The sequence below is a fragment of the Siphateles boraxobius genome, unplaced genomic scaffold (genome assembly GCF_051911475.1).
Source record: "Siphateles boraxobius isolate OS27281-9 unplaced genomic scaffold, OSU_SipBor_1 68, whole genome shotgun sequence".
Lineage (NCBI taxonomy): Eukaryota > Metazoa > Chordata > Actinopteri > Cypriniformes > Leuciscidae > Siphateles > Siphateles boraxobius.
Genome location: NW_027509195.1, coordinates 3,199,177 through 3,219,822, shown reverse-complemented (window position 1 = coordinate 3,219,822; position 20,646 = coordinate 3,199,177). Strand labels below are relative to the sequence as shown.

General features: G+C 44.2%; 1 protein-coding gene across 1 annotated transcript in view; it reads right to left on the bottom strand.

Annotated features, from left to right (window-relative positions):
* Positions 1-20,646, bottom strand: part of cntn3a.2 (contactin 3a, tandem duplicate 2) — a 100,318-nt gene that overhangs the window by 15,911 nt on the left and 63,761 nt on the right. Inside the window, exons 13-20 of the mRNA XM_077214098.1 lie at positions 19,302-19,471; positions 8,428-8,545; positions 6,876-7,034; positions 5,819-5,968; positions 3,419-3,489; positions 2,879-3,113; positions 877-986; positions 273-459 (exon numbers count right to left, since the gene is read on the bottom strand). Of these exons, the coding sequence (XP_077070213.1) occupies positions 273-459; positions 877-986; positions 2,879-3,113; positions 3,419-3,489; positions 5,819-5,968; positions 6,876-7,034; positions 8,428-8,545; positions 19,302-19,471 (1,200 nt within the window). The remainder of the gene's footprint in view (positions 1-272; positions 460-876; positions 987-2,878; positions 3,114-3,418; positions 3,490-5,818; positions 5,969-6,875; positions 7,035-8,427; positions 8,546-19,301; positions 19,472-20,646) is intronic.

Sequence of the window (20,646 nt, the reverse complement as noted above, 5' to 3'; positions counted from 1 at the left end):
TATTTAAGAATATTATTGTTTTTATTGTATTTTTGATCAAATAAATGCAGCCTTAGTGAGGATGAGACTCAATTGTTTTTAAAATCATACGACTCCAAACTTTTGAACAGTAATGTGTCAAAAGACAGATTTCTTTATCTTGTTTAAACAATAAAATGGAGAGTTCTACATTTACAATACTTCTACAATTGTAGAAAATGCCACATACATTTTTTTTCTAAATCTGCAGAAGAGGCCTAAATGAACGGTTAATTACACAAGCGTATACTCACGGGACTTCTTGGTGGTCACATTGATAGTAGGAGAAAGAGGGCCAGTGCCTGCTGTGTTGAAAGCGCTCACTGTCAGGAAATACTGAGTGTATCCTCTCAGACTACTGATGTTAACCTTGTTCTGATTGGCAGACACTCTGACTTTGCCCATGGTCTCTGGTTTTGTATCATCCTCCCAGTACACCACCTGATTTCAAGAGCAACGGAGAGAAAGCACAAACTGTGGGATCTAAAGACTCAAGGATATAATGTTACGGTGCCATTATGTTCAGTGCATGAGAATCATCATACAGGTGTATTTCACTTTTTTTCTCCCCACACATTGGGTTTGGGGTTACATGGATGAAGAGTTTCAGAGAGGAATGTGTAATGTGTTCTCTGCCCTTAAAAAGATGAAGAAAAGCCATTTCGCCCATGCTGCAGAGAGGACCCCCCATGCATACGGTAAGAACAGGGTGCCATATTCTTATTTCCAAATGGAGCGTTTCCATGGGTACAGAGGGAACTTTGAGGTGCAGCGTGGGAGATGACAGGCTCTGACAGAACCCACGGTGCATTTCAAAACCGGACAGAGAGTCATTTCCATTTAGAAGAAGGGACGCACCTCATAGCCCAACACTCTTTCTGGGGAAGCACTGAGAATGTGCCAGTTCACTTCAATTTCAGTGGCAGAAATGCTTCTGGCCCACACGCCGTCTGGAACGCCACTGGGCTCTGCGAGGAAAGAGAAAAAGAGACAAAGATGAATACATAAAGACAAAAGAGACGAGGAGGAAAAATGAGAAGATGAATCAAGACAGAAAGAGAAGGGACTAAAATAAAAGAGTAGAGGATACAATGAAGAGAGATGTAAACTAGACAAAAACGAAGGGAGAAGACCAACATGAGAAAAGACAGAAGAAAAGAGAACAGGATACAATTAAGAGAAAAATAAATGAGACAAAACTAAAAGAGAAGAGAGATAAACCAACAGGAGAGAAGGTGAGAAAATAACTCAATAACACAAAGAGAGAGGCCATTATGAGACTGAAAGAGAAGAGGACAGAAGAGAAAAAAAGAGAAGTGAAAAAGATATACAAGACTGAAAAAAACAAGATGAAGCAAGATGCGATGAGGAGAGCAGTCCAAAATGAGACAAGACTGAAAGAAAAGAGACAAGAGAAGAGGATGCAACAAAAAAAGTGAAGAATGTAAATGAGACAAAACTGAAAGAGGTGAGATGAGATAAAGGGACAGAAGACAAGATGAGCTCAAGAGAAGTGAAGAGACTAAAGGAGGCGAGAATAACTACGCTGGAACAAGAAGAGGAGCGGAGGTGAGACTAAAAGAGATTAGAAGAGAAAATGAGACAAGACTGAAAGAGAAGAGACACGATGAAATGAGACAGGAAGAGACAAAAAGAAAAGGGAAGTGGACACAATGAAGAGAGATGGAAATGAGACAAAACTGAAAGAGATAAGAGGAGATAAAAAGAGAAAAGAAGAAACGAGAGAAGACAAGATCGAGAGAAGGGAAGAGAATAGAGGAGACGGAAAGAGAAGAACTAGGATGCAACCAGGAGTGAAGCCGAAACAGGACTGAAAGAGAAGAGAAGAAGAAACGAGACAAGACAGAAAAAAGAAAAGATGAGATGAAATGAAATGAGACAAGAAGACCAAAATGAGACAAGACTGAAGAGAAGAGATGAGAAGAAATGAGGATGCAACGAAGAGAGATGTAAACAAGACAAAACTCAAGACCCAAAGAGACAAGATGAGAAGGGAAGAGATTAGAGGAGGGAGATGAGAAGACATGAGAAGACATGAGAAGGGTACAACAAAGAGAGAAGACAAAACAACAAGACTAGAAGAGAAGGGATGAAAGGAGATTGAAAGAGGTGGAGGAGAGAAGAGACAAGACTAGATGAGGAGAAGCACAAATCTGAGGCCGATGAAAATCATTTGTAAATGTCTGATGCAAAATCTTTTGTCTCTAAAATCGAAAATGACTGGTCTTTATTTTTAACAGGATAGTTGATTGACACAAAGGAATATTATCTGAACAGGAATTCAATTAATGCTGTAGCTTCCTGACACACCACTGTCTTCCCGTCATCTCAAACGGATCCTAACCAGATGAAAGATTCCAGCATTGGTGCTTCACTCAGTGCATACTCAGAGCTTTCAGAGCTAAAACCACCTGACATTTACAACACAACATTATGTACATGCTTTACTTTTAAGTTACTGCACAAAGAAAATTGCACATTGAACATTTTGCTAAATACCAAATACACTTCCTGTTAAGAAATGATAAATTATTGCTAAAAGAACAGAAAATTGCCACCAATCGTGGAGAAACCAATAAAATTATACAACATAATGTAATCTAAATCTTTATCCCATCTCTCTTTTCCTTGACCATTTGTTACAAAATGCTATGTTCTTTCATCACTGCACATAATATAGTGCTGGTAGTGAAATAATCAATTCCAGCTCCTGTTCTCTGAAAGTTTTATGCACCTTACAAAAGCCAGACAAATACAGAAACACAGCAAAGAGAAGAATCCATAGAAATCGCTGGAAATGACTAACAAAGGTAAGCATTTAAACAAATGAAAGTCTCACCATTCTCAGCTGAGAACACAATGGTAACGGGGCTGAACGGTCCCTGGCCTTTGGTGTTGTAGGCACCCACTTTGACGCTAAATGGAGAAAAGGGCAGGATGCTCTCGTTTCGGTACACGTAACGGGACTGAGCCGGTACGGAGGTGACGGCGTGTGTCCAGTTGACCTCTCCCAGAGGCCGGAAAGCGATGATATAGCCGAAACCATCTCCGTTTTGTAGGTCTTCAGGCACAGGCTGGGAGGGAAATAAAAAACTATAGTGATATTAAAACATACAGACCAGATTCAGCCTCAGGTTCACCCAGTGCCTTTCCAAATCCCACAGTTTCTGCAAAGTGATGCAACCTCTCGAGAGCGCAAATGAACCGCTTTCTAATATACAACCAAATCTGAATTGAATGCCATTACGGGAGTAAAGGGCCCAGATGGAAAACAGGCTTGGCTTTGACTGAGGTAATAAACACCCCCATTCAATTCCATTTAATTAGCCAAAACTATTACCTCGCACAGAGGGAGTGATAATATAGACAGATGACTTACCTCCCATGTTATTACCAACTCTGACTTGGAGCCACCCCCACCTCCGACATCGGTGGGGGCCGTGTCAGGAACTGCGTACAGGGAAATAAAGAGAAAACCGCCATGTTTTCAGAACAGCAGATTCAGTGCAGCCTTCCTCATTGTTTCTTTTCTTTTTCATTTTACTCAAAGCCTCATTATCAAGTATCAAAAGAAACAAAGGTCCGGTCCCTTAGCAACGGCTTTTAAAAGATTCTGTGGGCAGCGTCTGAGTTAACGGGCTTTGTTTCTAGTGAATTTCACCATGCCAAGCGTCTCTCAACAATAATGCTCGAAGAATTAATTCTATATTATACAAAGAGGCACTTGAGGAATGGTCATTTGAAGAATACGGGTACTTAAACATTGGTGGATTCAACATCAGACAGCACACCCACGGGCCGCCTACAGTCACTCACTGACCATCTGATACATGCTTCACACAAAACTGGATTGCGCTTTCTCGATCTGGCAAGCTCTGTTCTGATTGGCTGACTAATCTGATGATGACTTTATATATTTTAAGGATGAAATTTATCACAGTACTTGCCAAAGTTTGTCATCTTAGTGGCATTATATCAAATCAAGAAAACTCAGAGTGATTCTGTCAGTAATGTCTGTGAATTTTCAATTTTGATTTCATGATGATTTTGCTTCTAGTTTGCTTCTGACCACTTGGTTTATCGGGTCAACAAATTTACAAACAAAAAACTGAGTTGGCAAAAATCAAGCGTATCATCAGTTCTGGCAGGTCACGTTAGTCAAGCTCGCATCAGCTGACTCTCAGCTTATCCACGTCTACCAATAGGAATACGACGCCTATCACTGTATACATATATAAGCTCCTTCAGTATTATCAGCAGCTATCGGGTTTCTCAGGAGCTCATTACCCTCCTCCATCCTCAGCTCCTCCTCACGTCAGTCAGGATTTGGCATTTTGATTCCCCCTGAATCAGAATCAATTCTCAAATGATGTTGTACTTTAAAATCTTGAATTAATGATATCTGTAATACATTCATGTTGGTTCTGTTCTGTTTACTCTAAGGCGGGTTATTGCTGCACTCCCTGCTCTTATCCATGCTAGGCAGAACAGAACCATACCACCAATCCAAACTATATGCTAATTGTCAGTCGTATTTGACGATAGTGGTCCTGACAGAAGTTGTCCAGATGATCATGGTTTCCACAAAATATTAAGCAACACAACTGTATCTTGAGCATCAAATCATCATATTAGAATGATTTCCGAAGGATCATGTGACACTGAAGACTGGAGTAATGATGCTTAAAATTCAGCTTTGACATCACAAGAACATATTACAATTTAGATTAAATTAGATTAATAAATAACATTTATTAAATATTTGCAATAAAGTAAACATATTTCAAAATATTACTTTTGTTGTGTCTGACAACTGAATATGTTGTTTATTTTTGGAGGATTTTTCTTGAAACCCTCCCAAACAACATGTGGTGATAGGGGTTGTTTGATATATTTTTTTAGGCTTTCTGACCTCAAAACTCAACTAATCTCTGCAGTTCTCCATCTGTGATCCTTGGAGAGTTTTTGGCCGATCAAACTCTCCTTCTCACCGTGCATTAAGACAATATAGACACACATCCTCTTCCTGGCAGATTCATAACATCTTTAGTTGATTCGAACTTCTTAATTATTGCCCTGATGGTCAAAATGGGGATTTTCAATTGTTTAGCTATTTTCTTACAGCCACTTTCTATTTTGTGAAGCTCAACAATCTTTTGCTGCACATCAGAACTATATTCTTTGGTTTTACTCATTGTGATGGATGATTAAGGGAATTTGGCCTTTGTGTTTCCTCATATTTAAACTTCTGTGAAACAAGAAGTCATAGCAAGACAATTTCATGTTCCTAGTCACCCTGGTGTGCTAAAAAAAGGTAAATATTAATGGGAATATACTTCAGAGATATTTTACTCTTTAAAATTCTAGGGGTGCCCATAATTGTGGCCAACGTGTTTTGGAGAAAAACATTTATTTCATAATGTGATTTCTCCCCCCCCACTTTCAATTCTTTTACTTCAATGAAAGGTTAGATTTTTGCAAATTTTTTGAATGAAAGATGATGAAACAATGCAGATTTATTTTTTACAGCCATTTTTTATCATATTTACCAGGAGTGCCATTAATTCCGACCACAACTGTATCATATAAATTATGTAAAATTATATGCAAATATTTCTTAAATATACATGCATATGTGTGTATTTATATATATACAAAAAATGATACACAGTACACACATACTGTAATTATTACTATATTATGTAAACACAACCTTTTATTTTGGATGCGATTAATCGTTGCCCAGCACTAGTATAAATGAGCACTGTTGGTGATTCACCTGCATCTTCAGTTCTTGTTTTAAGAGATGCGGGACTCGGTTCCCCCACGCCAACGCTGTTTCTGGCCAGCACTCTGAACTCATATTCCACCCATGCGTTCAGATCCACCACCGTTGCCGTCAAGGTGTTGCCATCAATCACCTCCGGGACTGAGAGCAAACAGAAAATACAATACAATACAATACAATTTTATTTGTAAAGCACATTTAAAACAACCGAGGTTAGCCAAAGTGCTGAACATAATTTCAGACAAATTATAAACACATAACATGAGCACAAAGCACAGTTAAACAAGTGACAAACTAAAGAATATATAAAATGCATTAATTAACTCTCAGGCTGGTTTAAAAGCCAATGAATAATAGTGAGTTTTAAGTTGTGATTTAAAAATGTCAAGGCTGGGAGCTACTCTGATACGCATAGGCAGATCATTCCAAAGTCTCGGTGCCACGACTGAAAATGCTCGATCTCCCCTATTTTTAAGTCGTGTTCTAGGAACAGATAAGAGTAGTTGGTCAGCGGACCTCAATGACCTCAAAGGAGCATGCATCTTCAGTAGATCATTTATGTAAGCTGGTGCTTGACCATGAAGAGATTTAAAAACAAACAATAAAATCTTAAACTGTATTCTGAAACAAACTGGTAGCCAATGAAGAGAGGCAAGAACAGGCATAATGTGCTCTCGTTTACGGGTTCCTGTAAAAAGCCTCGGTTTAACCGTAAAGACCTGGATTACACAGCACCGAAAAGTCAACAACAGCAGCCTAATTTTGAGCCAATGTTTACAGTAAGCCAGAAATGTCACTAAACATAAAAAACTTGTTCTGTCCCATGTCTCTTTCTGGGTGGGATGTTGTTCCAATGAATTGGAATTTGAGCAGCAGGGCAAGAGAGCAGATTAAGTCGTTTTGCGTTAATACTTAAAGGCCCTTATATGTACTCAAAGCAAGCATAAGCTTCTTTCTAAAAAAGCATACGAGACGTGCTATGGTAATTTCAGCCTCTCGCTGAATTGATGCTCCGCTTGACTAGCTTTAGCTAATCCTGTATTGTTACCCGTGTTCACCGCTTGCCAGCCCACTGTGAAAGCTGTCTTGGCCTGGATGATATAGCTTGTGATGGGGCTGCCATTATCCTGGCCGGGTCTCCAAGAAAGCTGAGCCGTGCTGTCCGTGATCTCCTCCACTGTTACACCATCTGGAGCTCCTGGGGGACCTGATTCAATCATACAATTAGCAGTGAATTAGCAATTAGAAATGAAGTTACCTTCACTGACATCTAACCTTAATCACCCCCCTGCCAGGAAGCTGTCCTCTTATCGCCTCACTAAAGCTCTGTGATATAAGGCCAGTCTCTAAAAGGTGTTATTACATTTTAAGCTGTTGCTTTTGTGGGAACACTAGATCTCTTCGAGAATCACAGTGAAGCTTTTCAGAGGCTTGAGCGTTCGGAGCGGTTTTCTTAACAGCTGCAGCACGTCTGCAAGCAGGCATTTCTCTCTGCACATCTATAATTGGTTCTTCCAATTAAAATGTGCAGAGAACTGTCTTGCTTTGTCAAATTCGCACACGTTTGGGGGAAAATATAAAGAAGAGAAGCCTCACTCGTAGCATCACTTACGAGATCAGACAGTCTTTGTTTCTCACTTAGAATCTCAACCTTTTGGCACAAAGGCCCTTCATTGGCCATAACAATATTCGAAAGCCAGTCACTCCTAGTTTTATGTAATTTAACAGCAGAATTTCAGAAGTTTCAGAAGTTTTGCTCTTTAGGTGTCCCACTCTTTTAACCAATGACTTTTCCAGTTGTTCATGATTCACTGGATAAAGATTAGGGTTAGTGATTTTAAAGAATACTCACAATTTCTTTTTATTTTATTCTAGTATTTTAGAGCTCGTCATAACTAGAAAAATGTATATCCAGTGCTTTATTTTCCTATTGAGTTTTATGATTATATGAATTTCCATGACTTTTCCATATCTAGAAATCACACTTTATAATTTGGCAAAGGAAATAAAAACTACACAAAACAGTTGTTGATTAAAATAGGATAGGTTTAATAGGTAAAATAGTAGGTAAAATAATAGTAGGTAAAATAATAATAGGTAAAATTGGTTAATTAAAATAGGATATATCTTGATGTTTAGTTGTTTTAGCTGATATTAATACTTGTTTTGTCATAATTGAAATAATTTTAAGTGAGGTCCAATAGTGGACCACTGATTTAAACCAACTGGTTTTATTTGCACGCTACAGCCAGTTTTTACATGCGTTTTGTGCTTGCAGCGATTGTTACTTTTACACCCTGTGATGCTGTTATAAAGCATTATTATTGTACTTCTCTGGCAGTAAAAGTTGGCCTGCCAATCTAATTTCAATTGAAAGTTATTGATCTGGCTAAAAACTCATTTGTGACCTTTGATCAACAGCTTTGATATGTTCCTCTAATTACATCTAATGGAACATGTAATAACGGATCAATTCAACAGACAGATACATTTCCATGGCAAAGCAAGGACAGCATTTTTGTCTTTCTATCAGATTTTCCTTCGAATTCCCAACCCCACATTTAAAACTCCCCCAAAATCCCCGACCGTCGTTCTCTTACCTTTCACGATTAAAATAGCCGCAGCCGATAAACTCTCGACATCCGTGTCGACCACGCAGACGTACTTTCCGGCGTGTTTCAGCTGTATATTCCGTATCATCAAATCTCCAGATGTACTCTAGAGATATAAACAACACACACACACGCATTACAATCCACTCTATCAGCAGAGACTTTAAAGTGACAGGAAGATGTGTGAGCTGTTTGCTATATTCTCCTGCAAGTGATTCAGTAAGTGTAGACACCCTGCTGTGTTTGGGAATGAAAATGTGGCCCAACTCCACAGCTAATGGATGACTTTTGGCAAAGGCTGTTTGCTACTACGTTTGAAATGTCCGTCATGGATAAACATTCCCTCTGGCCAACCCTTAGGCTCCTTCGGCACCGCACAGAACCCAGCTACCAAGCTCACTCGCTAATTGGCTAATTAGAGCTTAATCACATTTTAGAGGTAGTGTGATTGGATTCAGTGTGCCAAAACTCTGTGTTACGAAACTGTGCAAGTGATGAATACTAAATTCACATACAACAATTAAATGCCTTTGTTAATCTAATAAAGATGAAGAAAGTTGTTCTTAAGAGTGGAGGTGAACTTTAAAAGTACTCAATCAAGGAAATAGATGAAGTACAGGTAAAGTAATAATGATATGTCCATATATAATTGTGATGATACATGTACATATCAAGTAAAAAGACCATTAGAATTCTCATACATTATAGTTATACTGTCTTTTATATGTCCATGCAGCAACATGTAGTCCACAACAAACTTCCTTTCGAGGACAATAAAGTATACTACTACTACTATTAGTTATAATCAAAATGAGCACCTTAATTACTGTAAAGTACTTTCGGGTAAACTAACTTTTATTCAAATAAACAGCACTATCAGTGGGTACATTTAACCCTTAACGCATACCTCGGGTCTTTAGAGACACGGGACATCATTAACTATCCAGAAAGAATGTCTGTTTTCTAATAATTATTAATTAAATGTGTCTAGGGTCGCTAGCAACCCGAGGTTTGTAGTAGTTTAAGTATAATTTTTCTACGCAACAATCATTGAATCTCTGATAACTCAAAAAGTGCAATTCACCTTTATGTCTGAAACACAATGATGACGTGACGTTTAACTTATACCAGTGAACTGGAATATATGAAGATATGAAGGACAAGTTTAAGTTCATGCCAAGTTTAGGCTTAGAACAAAGGTTAGGTGCTTCTATTTCATTTCCCTCTGGTTTTAGGGATAGGTTATGGGCAGTGGTAAAAGTGGGATTTGGTAGGTGGGGGAACCCTCAAACCCTCATTACCCCCCAGTCCCCACAGCCATGTGCATTTAAATGTGCGGTAGTTAGGGGGGTTGGGGGCATGCTCCCCTGAGAAAAATTTGATTTCTCTGACCTACATATGTGCAATTTAAGACTTTTGAAGGCCAAACATTTGGATAAGATAAAAATAGATTTAAAACCATGTCAGTGAGCATTAGATTATTTGTCAATACCTGCTCTCTCATCTTAATCTTTCTTTTTCTCTCAGTCTCCTTATCCTGCCATATTTCTTCCCCTCCTAAAGCTGAACTTTGACTGATAGTCTTTTCATTTTCGTCTGTGTCAGTGAAGAAAGTAGCCTAAACATAGGCTCAACTGATGAGTTTTATGAATCATTTTCTTAGATTAATTTACTCAAGGCTACCAGATCAGCATTGTCAATAGGAACCTTCTACAAGCTTTGGAATTTGAAAAAGTAATTTTAAATAATACAAATTATAGGCTACGTTTAACGCAGTTAGTGGAATTGGCAGACGTCCCCTAGGCATGCGTTGTGGAAATGCGTCAAAGCATTCTCAGGTATAAATATGCAGCATTAATGCACGGTGATTTTGAACAAATATTTAATGTCGATAATGGTTACATAATGTTATAACTAATCCTGCTATTGATATCTTTGTAAGACTGCCGACCCTATAACAGTGGCAAGGGAAAACAAAGTCCGGCGAAATATTGAACATTAAACTAACTTTGCCGCGCTCAACCACTGTGAGTGCATTTCACGCATTTATAATCACTTGCGTTCAGCGGGGAGGAAGGGAGGTTGGTCGGCCAGTCGGTCCATCTCGGGACCAGCGAGATTCGTTGAGATTAATGAATGAATCTATGAATCTATTTATCTATATGAATCTATTTATTTAATAATTTATTTGAGGTACCGGAACGCATTTCCGTCCCGTTATGGCCCACTTTAACCCCTGGTTATGGGTATGAATATGAACCAGATACCACAAGTTCCAAAAGGTAACGGAATATGCTTAATTTGATCCTTTTGTAAATGTTATTAAAGTATCACAAGTGTTTTATACTATTGCTATAGTTAGAGAGCCATTTGGGTTGTTAAAAAAATTATTCACCAAATATGTAATGATTGGCGAAACACTCATGCATTTAAAGGTTAATTCCTACTTTATTTCCCCATCTGTCAAAAAAAATCTTCATTTAAATAGAATGTTTTTTAAGTAGAATGGTCTTTATTGCTATTCATAGACACTGATTCGCTCGGATGTTGATATTGTCTGTGAATTCTTCGGCACGGACAACTTCACTAATTTAATAAAAGGCGCTTAGATTTCAAATCAGTTAAATTACATGAGATAAGATGTGTGCTCTTATCTAAGGGTGAGATTGTGGTTGGCAAACAAGAGGTAAATCTGCAATTTCAGCAGTAAGGACATTAGGCTACAAATTTAGTTTCATTATGGAAATGAGTTCATCCAAGCTGTGAACTTCATGCTGATAATTTTACAAGACGGGTGGCTTCGGAGAATTCATAAGAACCGGAATATAATTACCGAGAAGAATCACTGGCTTAAATGAAGATGAGTGCGTTTCCTACAGTATGTGTGTGTCCAAATGTCGAAAACCCCCACATTTTCTTAACATGTTCTGATTTATCATGAAATTATCATAATTGTATTAAAGTCAAAAATAATTTTTATTTTACCATTGCTTACACAATGCAGAAAACAAACTCATTTAGATCCTTAAACTATGCAACCTTATTTGAGAAAGAAATCATATTTTTGATGGGTTTTGGGGTGGTGATTAATGAATCTTTTTAAGGATGGCTAAGTTGAGTCATGCACATCCAATATTGACCAGTCAGTCCTCATTAAGGCATTCTCTCAGTCATTACTATTTCCCGAAAGACGTCATTACATCCCAGAGAAAAGCAATCTGAGATCTGACCATTAAGAAGCCTTAAGAGGATATTACACTTGAGATCCTTGAAGGCATAACTTTGATGGATTGATTTTTATTCTGTGAAGAGCAGGGAAAAGAAGCTCAAAGTCAACATAGTTGGCTGCTAAGCAGAGGAAGCAACAGCTAAAAACTCGAAAAGAAAGTGATAAATTAATTCCTGAAGTCTTTTTTTAACAGTAGGTCTGGCTCATAGCACAATGGAAGCATTGCACAGTAAACTACTGGATGCATCTGTTTAGAATCTGACATTCGCTGAGTATAAAAAGTATAATAAATTAATTTGTTTTAAGAGTTAGTATACGGTACCATGACATTAAAGGTGCACTCAGTATTTTTATCTCATTAGAAAGGTTTTACACAAAGAAATTGATAGTACTTTTGATAAATCTGTTTAAAATAATGTGAATTCACATTGAGTATGAATCAGACTCCAGTCATTTGAGCATTCCAAACCAAAGTTTTTTTTCAAATTAAATTAAATTAAATTAAATTGAAAAGTCACCATGAAAGCAAAATTGACAATTCTTGTTTTTATGGAATATTGCTAGCCTGACAAGCCAGACCCATTTGGCAGGGCTCAATCCGAGGGGAGGGATAAAAGGTTGTCTTTCAAATTCCCTCTGCACGCAATAGGATAGTGCTACAACCAACCAAAGAAGAAGGTGATGTAGTCAGAGCGACGGACTTCAGTGCCGTTCTGTTCATTTCTCAAAGAAAAGCTGAACTCCAAGTCTTCCAGAGTCGCGACCAAAGCCGATTCAAAAGGCCGCTGTTCGCCAGCAGCAGCAGACCTCTTCTTTGTTTTCAAGTTGCAGGGAATTCACGCGGAACCGTCGCAACTCTGCCGCCATTATGTTAAGCCCGCCCACCAACTCTATACACGATGTGATTGGCCTGACTAGAGTTTGGTTTTTTCAGCTCGCAAACCAACAGTTGCTAGAAGACACTGGCTGCAAAAGAAAATTTGCTGCCGCTAGGGTGCGTCTAGATTTCTAGGCTAAAATAATTGCAGTACTAATTATAAATTATTTATCCATGAAAATAACTGTTCCCTTTCGTTGTCACTCCGAGTTACGTCGGATGACGACGAATGGGGTTTCGCTTAGAAAGCCTATCAACTTCGAGTATTACAAAACGAGCCAATGGCAAAGAAATGCCATGGGTCTGCGGAATTTGCATGGCGTAACTCCGCCCCACCTCGTGGGTATAAAAGGAGGAAGCCGGCAGCAAGCAGATATGTTTTCGCTTCGGAGCCAAGTGTATTCTTCTCTCCACAAGCCATCTCTGAATTGTCAGCTTTACAAACGAGTACCTCGAGTGTTGGTGTGACGGCGATCTACGGCGAGAGCGTGCTTCCTGCTGATCTGTTGCAGTGGTCTGCCAGTCGGTGCGTTTCTCCCCGGGTGCTTCAACACTTGAGTTTTCTCTCACTAAAAGAGCTTACACGTGGCACGTCTTTTTAAAGATGTCTCGCCCGTGTACTTCTGGTTGCGGCAGATTGGTATCGGACTCTGATGGGCACGAGCGTTGCATAGTATGTTTGGGCATTGATCATGCTAGAGCAGCGCTCGTGGATGACTCATGTTCTCTCTGTGGGAACATGACCATCGCGTCATTACGGTCGAGACTCGGTGAACTCGCAAGAGTGAGAGTCCCCTCATCCACCCCCCGTCCTGCGGCTGGTGGCCAGGGTGATCTGAGGGTTACGGTCTGGAACAAGGCGCCGACTATGTGTCCGCGACCCCAGCCCCCCTCTTCAATGACGGTGCCCGCTAGTGAACTGCTGATTCCCGCGGGTCTACCCTCTGGTGGCCCGCGTGCTTCAGTTGAAGCTACAGAGGAAGATGCCATGTCTGTTGCAGCATCACTTGGCGGGTTTGACTCTTCTGGAAGTGAGGGCTCGTCACAGCTGCCACCTTCCTGTGTGCATACGGCTGTGCTCGAGTCTGATCCGGAGATGACGGCCATGCTTTCCCGGGCAGCCGCGAGCATCGGACTTGAGTGGAGGCCTCCACCCTGTCCTGAGCGCTCGCGGCTGGACGATTGGTTTTTGGGTAAGGCCGCCGACCCTCGTCCTCGGCAAACCCCAATACCTTTCTTCCCGGATGTGCATGATGAGATCTCGAAGTCCTGGAAGACCCCCCTGTCTTCTCGGGACCGCTCGCTGGTCTCATCCGCCTTTCCTCCCCTCGATGAGGCAGCTGCCCGTGGGTACACTGGGCTTCCCCCGGTTGAACGCTCTGTTGCCATGCAACTATGTCCTCAGAGTGCTTCTTCTCGGGGCGAGCCTAAGCACCCATCCAAAGCCTGTAGATTTTCGTCGACCCTGGTGGCGAAGTCTTACAGAGCGGCGGGACAGGCGGCTGCTTCACTGCATGCTATGGCCACTCTGCAGGTCTACCAGGCCCAGATGCTCAGAGACATGCACGAGGGTAGGACAAACCCAGGGCTCTTTGATGAGCTGCGCGCCGCGACCGACCTTGCTCTCCGGGCGACGAAGGTTACCGCGCGCTCCCTGGGTTTGGTGATGTCCACAGCTGTGGTCCAGGAGCGACATCTGTGGCTGAACCTGGCTGACATGCGGGACGCTGAGCGGACCCGTCTGCTTAACGCCCCCTTGTCCCAGGCCGGCCTCTTCGGCAGTGCAGTTGAAGACTTTGCCCAACAGTTTTCAACTGCCCAGAAACAGACCGAGGCCATCAAACACATTCTGCCCTGCCGACCCGCTGCTGCCTCCACCTTGCCGGCCGGGCAGATGCCTCGACCTGTTTCCCGCCGAGGGCGCCCTCCTGCGGCTCCCGCCCCTCCCGCCCGGACCACGCAGCAGCCTCCACCCAGGGCCGGTCGCGGAGGAAGCCGTAAGAAGGCGCCACAGCCCTCTCCTGCCCCGCCCCCCCGCTAAACGCCGGGCCAAGCGGCGCTCCTGAGACGGGCTGCTCAGGGATGATGATTGTTTCTCAGGAGGTGGTAGCAGGACCACTCCTTCCCCCGGTGGAGGGCCGGGGGAGAATCTTTTGTTCTCCACTCCCCGCTGCTCACCCACGGGTGGGCAGCACCCTAATGTGGTTAAAGACAGAAACAATCCCCTCTTCCCTGAGCTCACAGAGTTCTCGGGCGACACAGAGCGCCGCCCACAAGCCGTGCTCTCCTCGCCCCCCTCTGTCCCAGAGGCGGTTGACACGGCGTGCCGTCCACGGACCGCTTCGCCCCTGTCCCCCTCTGTCGCCAGACCCCTGGCAGAGCAGGCCCCCGCGGGACGACCAGCCTGGTCCTCCCCTGGCCCCCTCTGCCAGGGTGCGGTTGCTAACTGTGCCCCCTCTCTGGGCCGCTATGCCGTCCACATCTGGGCCAGTTACTCCGCCTCGCTGCCCCTCCGGGGGGACGCCTGTGGCTCGCATGATCCCGTTGGTTCAGTTCCTGGGAGCCTGGCTAGAGCTTCCCCGTCTGTCCCACTGGATCGCGCGTACCGTCAGGCTCGGCTATGCGATTCAGTTCGCACGGTCTCCTCCCCGCTTCAGGGGAGTCCGCTCCACTTTGGTCGGTGGCAATGCCCCTATCATGAGAGCAGAGATTGCCACCCTGCTGGCGAAGGGTGCAATCGAGACTGTCCCTCCAGCCGAGATGAGGTCCGGCTTCTACAGCCCCTACTTCATTGTCCCCAAGAAAACCGGTGGGTTACGGCCAATCCTGGACTTGCGCGTGCTGAACCGCTCCCTTCACCGGATGCCGTTCAAGATGCTCACCGCCAAACGCGTTTTCGAATGCATACGGCCCCAGGATTGGTTTGCAGCGATCGACCTGAAGGACGCCTACTTTCATGTCTCCATTCTTCCTCGACACAGACCGTTCCTCCGGTTTGCTTTCGAGGGGCAGGCATACCAGTACGCGGTTCTCCCTTTCGGGCTAGCCCTGTCTCCTCGCATCTTCGAGAGCAAGGGGTTCGCATCCTGAGTTATATCGACGACTGGCTGATCCTAGCTCACTCTCGAGATCAGGTTTGCGAACACAGGGACCTAGTGCTCCGGCACCTAGCCCGTCTGGGCCTTCGGGTCAACTGGGAAAAGAGCAAACTTTGGCCCGTGCAGAGGATCTCTTTTCTCGGTATGGACATCGACTCGGTCGCCATGTCCGCGCAGCTTACGAGCGAGCGCGCGCAGTCACTGCTGACTTGCCTAAGACAATTCGAGGGCAAGAGTGCGGTTCCACTGAAACTTTTTCAGAGGCTCCTGGGGCATATGGCATCTGCAGCCGCGGTCACGCCGCTCGGATTGCTTCATATGAGACCGCTTCAGCTTTGGCTTCGCGACCGAGTCCCGAGGTGGGCATGGCAACACGGCACGTTCCGAGTACCAGTTACTCCGACCTGCCGTCAGTTCTTCACCCCGTGGACGAACCTCGATTTTCTCAGGGCCGGTGTCCCCCTGGCTCGAGCTTCCCCGCATGTTGTTGTCTCAACAGATGCCTCCACCACGGGCTGGGGCGCCATGTGCAATGGACATGCTGCTGCGGGCTCCTGGACAGGACCCCAGCGGCTATGGCATGTCAATTGCCTCGAGTTGTTGGCAGTACGCCTTGCCCTGCACCGCTTCCGAGCGTTGCTCAGGGGTCAACACGTACTAGTCCGCTCAGACAATACCGCCACTGTAGCGTACATCAACCATCAGGGTGGTCTACGCTCCCTCCGTATGTCACAACTCGCTCGCCACCTCCTCCTGTGGAGTCAGAAGCATCTGAGGTCGCTTCGAGCCATCTTCATTCCCGGAGCGCTGAACTGTGCAGCCGACGAGCTCTCACGGCTTCAGCCCCTCCCTGGAGAATGGCGACTCCATCCCCAGTCGGTTCAGCTGATTTGGGACCAGGTCGGGGACGCTCAGATAGATCTGTTTGCCTCTCACGACTCGACCCACTGCGCCAAGTTCTATTCCCTGACCGAGGGCACTCTCGGCACGGATGCTCTGGCGCACAGCTGGCCGCAAATATGCGTTTCCCCCAGTGAGCCTTCTTGCGCACACTTTGCGCAAGGTCAGGGAGGACGAGGAGCAGGTCATTCTGGTTGCCCCTTACTGGCCCAACCGGACCTGGTTCCCCGAACTAGTACTCCTCGCGACAGCACCTCCCTGGCCGATCCCTCTGAGGAAGAACCTTCTTTCTCAGGGACGGGGCACCCTATGGCACCCTCGTCTCGATCTTTGGAACCTCCACGTGTGGCTCCTGGATGGGACGAGGCAGGTTTGAGTACCCTACCACCAGCGGTGGTGGCTACCATCACTTCCGCTAGAGCGTCGTCCACGAGACACGTCTATGCGTTGAAGTGGAACCTCTTCGTCAACTGGTGCTCTTCTCACCGAGAAGACCCCCGGAGATGCTCGATCAGTGTTTTGCTTTCCTTCCTTCAACAGGGGCTGGAGCGAAGGCTGTCTCCCTCCACCCTGAAGGTCTATGTTGCCGCCATTGCCGCACATCATGACCTCATCGAAGGTAAGTCGGTGGGGAAGCACGACCTGATCATCAGGTTCCTGAGAGGAGCGAGGAGACTGAATCCTCCTCGTCCTCCTCTCGTTCCCTCTTGGGACCTCTCAGTGGTTCTAACTGCCCTGAAGAGTGCTCCCTTTGAGCCCCTGCAATCAGTCGAGCTTAAGTTCCTGTCTATGAAGACAGCGCTCCTGGTTGCACTGGCCTCCATCAAGAGGGTTGGGGACCTGCACGCATTCTCCGTTGACGAAGCGTGCCTGGAATTTGGGCCGGCTTACTCTCACGTGATCCTGAGACCCCGGCCTGGATATGTGCCCAAGGTTCCTACCACTCCCTTCCGGGACCAGGTGGTGAACCTGCAAGCGCTGCCCTCGGAGGAGGCAGACCCAGCCTTGGCACTGCTCTGTCCAGTACGCGCTCTCCGCGCCTATGTAGACAGAACGCAGTGTTTCAGGACCTCAGACCAGCTCTTTGTCTGTTATGGTGGGAAGCTGAAGGGAAAGGCTCTCTCCAAGCAAAGGTTGTCTCACTGGATAGTGGACACCATTGCTTTGGCTTACCAGCAGCAAGGTCGACCGTGCCCCCTTGGTGTGACTGCCCACTCCACCCGGAGTGTGGCGTCCTCTTGGGCTCTAGCGCATGGCGCCTCGCTAACAGACATCTGCAGAGCTGCAGGCTGGGCGACACCTAACACATTCGCCAGATTCTATAATCTCCGAGTGGAGCCTGTGTCCTCTCGTGTACTCGCTTCAACCAGCTAGTACCGGACCCGCTCAGGTGTCTTCGCTTGCTCGCCATTCCACTCCACGGACTGGATACGTGCGATATTTTCCTCAGGTGAGCTTCTCCGAAAGCCCTGAGCTCCTCCAGCACTCCTGACGTCGGCGCCAGTGTCTATTGCCTGTGCGTCGGCTAGGTGCCTCCCGTGTGCATGGTCCCTCCTCTGAGCGACCCCCACATGTGTATTTCCACTGTAAGCCTCTCTGAGCGTGTGTCTTTCCCTTGGCAAGCCACCTTGCCACCCCTGGGGTTGAAATATTCCACCTGCGGCTGGACACCCCAGTGTTTTCCATATGCTTCCTTCGGGTCATATGTGTATTCTCTAAGTTCCCCCCCCTTCCGGGCTGGCATTAATTGCATACTTCCCCTAAGCTTGGGATATGCTTCCCAGTGTACCTTGGTATTCCTGTGTTATATGGAGTCCTTTGTCCAGGCTGACAGGGATCTCGATTTACGCAGGGCACTGGAAGACAGCTGAGAAGGTGGCGTGATTAGACTGGTACCCCATTCGTCGTCATCCGACGTAACTCGGAGTGACAACGAAAGGGAACGTCTACGGTTACGTATGTAACCCTCGTTCCCTGAGTAGGGAACGGAGACGTTACGTCTGCCTGCCACTTTCCGCTGTACCGCGGGGATCGCCTGAGCTCAGTCTTGGCTCCTCAGCGAAGAAACATATCTGCTTGCTGCCGGCTTCCTCCTTTTATACCCACGAGGTGGGGCGGAGTTACGCCATGCAAATTCCGCAGACCCATGGCATTTCTTTGCCATTGGCTCGTTTTGTAATACTCGAAGTTGATAGGCTTTCTAAGCGAAACCCCATTCGTCGTCATCCGACGTAACGTCTCCGTTCCCTACTCAGGGAACGAGGGTTACATACGTAACCGTAGACGTTTTTTTCCCCTGGTAAACTTTGATCACATTAACTTCCCCTCCCTCTTGCAGTGACGTCTTCTCTGATGACGTGTTTACGGGCGCAAGGGCGGGACAACCTGTCACTCACATGAGATCAACCAATAGCAAAGCACAACCATCCGATAAATTCCAATAGACGAAATCAAGTCCCGAGCTACATTTTTTCTTGTTCAAGAAGCCATTTCACTTGGCTATATGTCACAAGAGGGAAGAAAAGTCTATCACAACTTCCATTTCATGCTGAATTTGAATTAAAATTAGTTCAAGACAACTGACATAAACAAAAACAAAAACAGCAACATAAACCAAAAAACTTACTGAGTGCACCTTTAAGAGACTGTTTGATAAGGTTGAAATGCTTGATATATGTGGAAAATCTTGATCCAGTTTTTTGACACAACAGTAGACAGAACAGAATATACTGTAGATATCTAATAAAATATGACTTACCCCTCCCACATGCTCATAATGCTGGTCCAGTTTATTGAGGAGCTGCCCATTGAATGCCCAGGAGAATGAAACATCCAGAGCAGGGTCACAGGAGATCTGGCAGGGCAGTACAATGCTCTCCCCGACGATGATCTCCATGTCCACAGGACCCTGGGTGATTTGTGTTGGATCTGCTCAAAATCACACTCAGCTTTACTCAATGATAAGTAGTCTTTATAAGTACTTTTTACTCATCATAAGGTTGATTCAATGAACATTAAATTGATAATAAATACATAAATTATCTTGCTTAACCACAAAATTAAATAGGCAATTTTTTCAACCTGATCTCATAAGGAACACATTGTTGTAAAACCTGAAACTACTCTATGTACAAGAGTTCTGAGCCTCGAACCAAACCAACCAATCACAACAAAGACACAGAATTTTAAAATGCAAAACAGACAAAGGTAAGAGACAGTGTTTGTATTAATAAATGATCTACTAATCCCATGATGTAGCATTGCAATGGACTTCTATAGAAGCACATTAACAACCGTGGAGCTCAAAGTAGGTCTGTCTTGAAAGGTTTATACGATACATGACGTTTTTTTCTCTGAATTGTGAGATATAAACTCCAATTCTAAGGAAAAAAAGATTGACTTTCTCATTGTAGAGAGCATCTGATTGGATAAAAAAAGACCAGAAACATGCAAAAATAAATTTGGGATGGAATTTTTCTGTTCTCTAAATTAAAACGTTTAAATAGCGTGATTAACTCTTATTTTAAACAATCAAGGAAAAATAAATGTCTATTTATTTGATATAACCTCTTTAACTAAATCAATGTTTTTACATTTGCCCAATTGCTTCCTTTCAGATTCATATTCAAATCTGCTAGGGCGGAGTTAGCTGCAAAATACTGTGATGTACTGTAGTAATCTCAGTAAAACCCAGAGTGCAAATGCAGCGTTCTATATTTTTCTCTCTAAATTGTGCACGCTCAACCTATAACCTACACCCTCACACAGTCCATTAGTGTAATCCAGGGTAATTGCAATGCCATAAACGGAGCGTGAAAATGGGTAATTATAACAACACACAAAAAGCCACTGTATCCCATCCCTGTTGAGTTGAGCCGAGAAGAAAAAAAACCCTGCCAGTTGGAGAGCTGAACCGCTCAACCCATTGCGTTATATACTAGGGCAGCATGTAAGCCCCAGAAAGCGATCAAACAACTTTTCTGTCAGAATGCATTATATAAAACAGAACAAACTGCATGAAACAGAAGTCCTTCAGTGCAGAACACCTTTGTATTTACTATTTCAGCTGAATCTATTTGTTGTTCTGGCGTAACTTCCAGGAT